General features: G+C 36.7%; 1 protein-coding gene across 1 annotated transcript; it reads right to left on the bottom strand.

Moving 5' to 3' along the window:
• Window positions 1–3,912: 3,912 nt before the first annotated feature.
• LOC122280106 (calmodulin-7) lies at window positions 3,913–6,046 on the bottom strand. Its single transcript, XM_043091079.1, has 2 exons — window positions 5,814–6,046; window positions 3,913–4,623 (listed from the first exon to the last, which is right to left on the bottom strand). Exons 1-2 carry the CDS (start codon window positions 5,887–5,889, stop codon window positions 4,250–4,252), a joined length of 450 nt encoding a protein of 149 aa, XP_042947013.1. The 5' UTR covers window positions 5,890–6,046; the 3' UTR covers window positions 3,913–4,249.
• Window positions 6,047–6,484: the final 438 nt, after the last annotated feature.

Genomic DNA, 6,484 nt, shown 5'->3' with positions numbered 1-6,484 from the left:
CATACCTTGCTCTTCAGGCGTGCGCCCTTCGACTGGACGACGAAACATTGTCCCCAGCAAATCCGCTCGCTATCGTTTTGATTTCACTTATGGGCACCCTGTCTCATAGTTGTTAAGCCCGTTCTTTGTCGTTGCCACGAGTATCTTCACTGTGTGTTCGCCGCCTGTCTGGGCTATTACTTCTACATGAATTGTGCCCTTGCTCGTATCATCACTTAACCTTTGAGCGTTCTATGACTATTCAAGCTTTAATTCTCCGGTGCCCGACAGTTTAGTGATCCTCTTCTTCATGGTTGTGCAATCTTTTGTCCCTTGTGAATTTGTCTGATGGTATTTGCAATAGTGGTTGCCTGTCCTAGGCTGGCGACGTTCTCTATTTGGCTCCTCCTTTTCTTGTACATTTAGATAATTGTGCATTAAATTGGTGTTGTGCTTTGGCCGCCTTTCCCATATTCTATTATGATGAGTCAATGTAGGCTTCTTGTCACCTAAATTGGTTTTATGTTTTGTCTTGGGCTCCTCTTTTCTCAAATCTGCAAGGGCTTGTAGTGTATCTTTAGCATTGACAAAGTCGTCTGCCCTATCCATAAACTCTCTCTGAGTGGAAAGGGTATTCCTAGCCAACTCGACCATGAAAGGACTGCGCGGCTAGATTCTGCCCAGTAGAATGGCTAGAGTAATCTTCTCGTCTTGATCATTAGTTGTCAACCTCTCATTATTAAAGCGGGTGAGGTACACCTTCAGACTCTCCACCTCTCTTTGCTTAATCATTAAGAAGTACGCCGCTGGGTGTCGGCACCTCTTACTAGGTATGAATTGTGTCAAGAATTATTTGGATAGCTCCTCAAAGCTATCGATGGATCCTGGACGGAGGGTGCCAAACTATCCTCTTGCCATTCCCCTCAGGGTCAGGGGAAAAGCCTGGCAAGTGATTTCTCTTGGGAAGCCATGGAGAGTGATATATGCTTTGACATTCTCCAAATGATCCACTGGACCGTTTGACCCTTCATACATCTTTATCTGCGGCACCTTGAATTTGGGTGGAAGTGGCATGACCATGATCTTCGCGTTGTAGGGCAAATCAGTCTGGCTCTACAATTGTTCTATCGAAGAGGATCCCCTCATCCTCTTTACCATCTCTTCATATTTTCTGGAGAGGCTTTGCAACTTGTCATGCAGCCTTTTCTTCTCTATAGCCTCAGCATTTTGTCCTCCATTGCTATACGCTTCCCCTTCACCTTGCTCAGTGTGGCCAGACATGGTAATGTCGCTAAGCTCTAGGTTGCGGTGTTTCAAATCTTCATTTTCTTTCTTCAGATTTTCCATGGCGTCTAATGCCATCTTTAGCTTCTCTTTTGTTGCAACTAATTGTGCCTCCATGGTAGTAGGCATTGTTTCTGGTTCATGGGTTGCTTGAGAACATGTCACGGTTGGCATGCATGAACTACATTAATGTCTAATGAGAAACTGAAATCAAAGATCATAGATCCCATAGATGGCGCCACTGTAAAGGACGTGTCCCACCACCTAGCATGATAGTTAACCTGCAAGACAAAGATGGATGGCATTGGATGCCTGCGGCCACTTCGATGCCTAAGCCAGTGATAAGTGATAGATAATAGTTCAACTATATAATCAGATGGATTAAGAGTTACCTGTTATCTATATATATAGGCGTAGAGGTTCATTAGATCAAAATTGTAATTAGATTATGTTCATGTGGTATCTAACGTGAGGTTTATCCCTAAATAGTTAGAATTATCTGATTGCCATACTATGGCTTATTGACCCTAGTAACTAGGGTGGTCAAGCGATTTATTTGGATATCTATTACTCAAGAGTAGCAGGTTGTTATGGGCCTTTAGTCTGCAATTAGGGCCGGGCTAATATTAGACCATCCATGTCCCCTGATGGAAGACTGGGATAGAAAGAGCCCATCACTTTTTCCTCTATTGTAATTTTATCCAAGTTTGATGGAGGCTAGTCGAAGAATATCTTGATCATGACAAACATGAACACTTTCAAGAAGAAAAACTCACCAAAAGGTTCACATTTGTTTTTAAGGAATACTCTCTGTATGTTTCCGCTCATGTTGATGATGAATAGACATGCTAAGAGAATCTATTAATGAGATATGTTTGTTTGAAGAGTCTTTAAAAAAAAAAAAAGCTTAAGCTAAGTTATATTTTACAGTATGATGTGTTATTTACTGAGTATTTGACTCATTTTTGTTTATTTCTCTATTTTCTCCTACGTTTAACTGTTACATATGATGACTATGAGGACATAAAGTTGGAGGATCAGGAGTAGATCTAGTGCAATGACTTTGTTTTCTTTTTTGAGTTTAGAATAAAAGTCACACGTAGGTTTAGTTTATGTTTTCAGTTTCATGTTTCAAAAACAGTTACATTCAATTTAAGTGATATTTTCAATAAATGAGATATTTCAGAATATGAATATCTTTACCTAATACTATGTTATGAATGTTAGTAATATTTCTATCCTATGGGAAGAGAGTGTTACAACAAGTCATGTATGATTGTTAGAAAATGCATGGAGTCAGTCATTTATGCAATCACGTTTCATGTATTGTAATGATTATGTATGATTTCGCTCATGTTGATGATGAATAGATATGCTATGTGAATCTATGACGATATATGTATGTTATGAAGAGTCTTTCAAAAAATTACGTCTATGCTAAACTAAGTTTTATTTTATGGTATGATGTGCTATTTACTGAGTCTTTGACTCATTTTGTTTGTTTTTCTATTTTCTTCTATGTTTAACTGTCACAGATGATGATTGTGAGGACGCAGAACTGAAGGGCCAGTAGTAGATCTAGTGCAAGAACTTAGTTTTCTTTTATGTTATTTGAATAAAAAGTCGCATGTAAGTTTAGTTTATATTTTTACTTTATGTTTTTAGTTTCTTGTTTAAAAAACAGTTATGTTCTGTTTCATTTGATGTTTTCAATAAATGAGGTATTTTAGAATTGAGAAATTTTATATATAATTGTGAAGCGCATAAACACCACGTAATCGCTTTAAAAAATAGTAAAATTCACTATTAAAAAATTAAATTTTTTTCTTGTAGATCTAATATTTTGTTCACTTTTTTTTAAACGATTATTTGATGATTGAACAATTTACGATTACAAATATCTTTTCTTTTTAGAATGTGAATTTCTTTACCAGATATTATGCTATGAATGTTAATAATATTTCAACCTACAAATAGATTGATTGAAAAATATTTATTATATTTCAGATTATAATTTAATATCACATCGATTCCAAGACTATGATTATAAATAGATTATTCCTTTATTAGACTTGCGAGCCCAACTTATAGAATGTCCTAGCTGGCATGCTAAGCCGAGATGGTCCACCACATCAACATTCGGTTCTTGTATTCATTCGTGTATATAATAGGCCGGAATGCCCTATTCTTGATACATCAATAAAATCACAACTTTTGTCCTTTCATTGGTGCCCTCTAGTATACTATTGTAGTTGACCAATACAGTAAAATATTCGTGATTTAATAAGACAAACACGAATATGCCAACCTTCCTCACCGTTGGTTGTGCGTATTATGTCTACCCTGGCCAACAGAACAAAATCGTTGAAGAATTCACAAAGACAAGCCCAGAATGTATAAGCAACTCATTAAAGTGAAAACTACAACCATATGGGGAAGAAAAATCGATGGATCATAATTACATAATAATGCCCTGAATACAGATAAATCTCTTGAGAGTCATGAACCACAAATCCATGGTGCTAAAGCCTGAAATATTAGATTCCCTCCAAGCTTAAAAATGCACCAATTGTAGGACTAATAACAATATCATTTCATGACACATTTCTTATGGAGACTTGCCTAATTTGGTTCCTAGGCAATAAGACGAGTACCAATATAACAAGTCATTCCATTGAACATTGAATCGTCCAGGTAGATCAGGTTCACATTCACAAGCCAACACAAAGAGAGAAATAAAAAGGGAATAAATAAAACTGCAAAGACACCGTCACAAGACAATCTTTAAGGATAGACATAGAATATTCCACAGAATATTCTTCCACCACTACCACCAGAACATACTACTACTATATTCCCTGTAAAGGCAGATGAAAATGAGATTAAAGGAAATAGGAGGCCACCTGACAACCCTGTTCTCCATTTTTTTTTTTCGATTGTAGAAACAGATAGATTTCATTAGGGTTTTTGGTGGAGGCAAGACTGATCACTTAGCCATCATCACCTTGACAAACTCCTCGTAGTTTATCTGGCCATCACCATCAACATCAGCCTCCCTGATCATCTCATCCACTTCTTCGTCGGTGAGCTTTTCTCCAAGATTGGTCATCACATGGCGCAGCTCAGCAGCAGAGATGAACCCATTCTGATCCTTGTCAAAAACCCGGAATGCCTCTTTAAGCTCCTCCTCTGAGTCGGTATCTTTCATCTTCCTGGCCATGAGGTTTAGGAACTCAGGGAAGTCAATGGTTCCGTTGCCATCGGCATCAACCTCATTAATCATGTCCTGGAGCTCTGCTTCAGTAGGGTTCTGGCCCAGTGACCTCATCACAGTCCCGAGCTCCTTGGTAGTGATGCAACCTGCAAATCATTAAGACGATAAATTTCAAATATTCTTGTCAAGAATCGACCACCAAACTCACAGAGGCTAACTTGTGAACCACACAGAACACTGTTTGAAATATGCCAACCATATTCATCCCATTATAGAAGTTTAAACACAATAGAAGTGACGTTTAACAAGAAAACCAATCATCCAAAGTGACAAACAAGGTAATATTTATGGCGTCCCTGCATTTTTTTTTAAATTTTAATTTTTTTTTTTTTATCTCAGGGACCAAACAGGGCATACTTCATTCAAAGACGTTCATATCAATGATTCACAAAAATCATGCTTGATATCCAAACTTGTCGAATAAAATTGAAAGTGCAAAATCACACGTGCAATTGAATTATTCCTCTGAAAGCGACACCTAATCAACCAGGGAACATCTATTTTTGTACGCATAACATCACGCGCCCGAGTGTCTTGTTGAAAATAAATATTAGGGAACGCAGTAGATGAAGAATATCTGTAAAAATGGTAAACATGCAGCAAGAACAAGGCAGATCAGTCTCTTTTTTATTTTAGAAGGTTTCTAATTTATCAATAAATCACAAAAACAACAAATTTTGACAACATGCGACCTCCCACAGTGACGGATCTCACGTTCCATAGCCACATGATCTTCACAAAATAGTATGAAACGAAAAACAAACGCAGAAACTACATTATAGTTTCCAAATATATATATTTATATAATTGATAGCAACTTTTTCCTGTTTTAAAGTAAATTTCAAAGGGTCGGGTTATTAGAACCTTTAAGAAATTTTGTCTTCCAAACAATAAACACTGAGATTCAAATTCCTACATCGTTGATCTCTTTTCATCCCACCCAATTTTTTTCCTAGCAACCAAACGGTGAAAAGTTATCAATTGAAATGGCTCAGTTCAGACATGGTACAAGAAAGGGACATACAGAGAAACGAAGAGGCAAAAATCCTTAAGACACACAAAAAAATTAAAAGTTCAGAACCATGGAACCGCATAAAATTCAGGTTGAAGAAAAATTAAAAAAGAACATAGATCTGACACAAAATAGCAGAGAAACGGGATCAACATAAATCTTAGAACCAACGAACCAGACCCGACACAAACATAAAGGAAATAGCCTTCAGACTCATCAATATAGGGGAGAGAGAGATAGAGAGAGAGAGAGAGAGAGACGAACCGTCTCCATCCTTGTCGAACAAGCTGAAGGCCTCCTTAAACTCAGAGATCTGGTCGTCGGTGAGTTGGTCCGCCATTCTTCTTTCTTCCTCTTCGAAAATTCGCTGCTTTCTTGTCCTTTTGTAAGGAGGAGGCTGTCTAATAGAACAAAGAGAGAGAAGGCGGAACTAAAAAGATGGAGAGAGAGAGAGAGAGAGAGAGAGCGTTCACTTTAAAAGACAAAAGCTGCCGTTTTATATAACGGACAGAGAGACAGTTCACCATTTTCATCACCGAGGTATTGATGGGGGTGGTTCGAAAGAGCTACAAGATCCTGACACGTAGAAGAATGAAGGAAGATCAGAGACCCAAAAGCTTAAAATCCGTGGATGGCAGTCCACCCTTGGGTACGAATGAGATTCTCTCTCGAAAAAATTATAATAAATAAAAATAGGAACATATCCTACGTGTTGTGACATATAATAACTAAAAGGTTAATGATTATCTTACAACTTTTTTTTAAATTATTTATAGTATATTTGTTTTTTTAATTTTTTTTAAATATTTTTTTAATATATTTAATCATTAAAAAAAAATTAAAAAAAATATAATTTTATTGATTGTTACTTTTTTAATTATTAAGTAAAAATAAAATTATAAAATTAAATAAAATAGTTAAAAAATAATAGAATA

This window comes from Carya illinoinensis, chromosome 10 (genome assembly GCF_018687715.1).
Source record: "Carya illinoinensis cultivar Pawnee chromosome 10, C.illinoinensisPawnee_v1, whole genome shotgun sequence".
Lineage (NCBI taxonomy): Eukaryota > Viridiplantae > Streptophyta > Magnoliopsida > Fagales > Juglandaceae > Carya > Carya illinoinensis.
The sequence above is the reverse complement of the archived record's forward strand: the minus strand, read 5'-3'. Positions and strand labels throughout refer to the sequence as shown.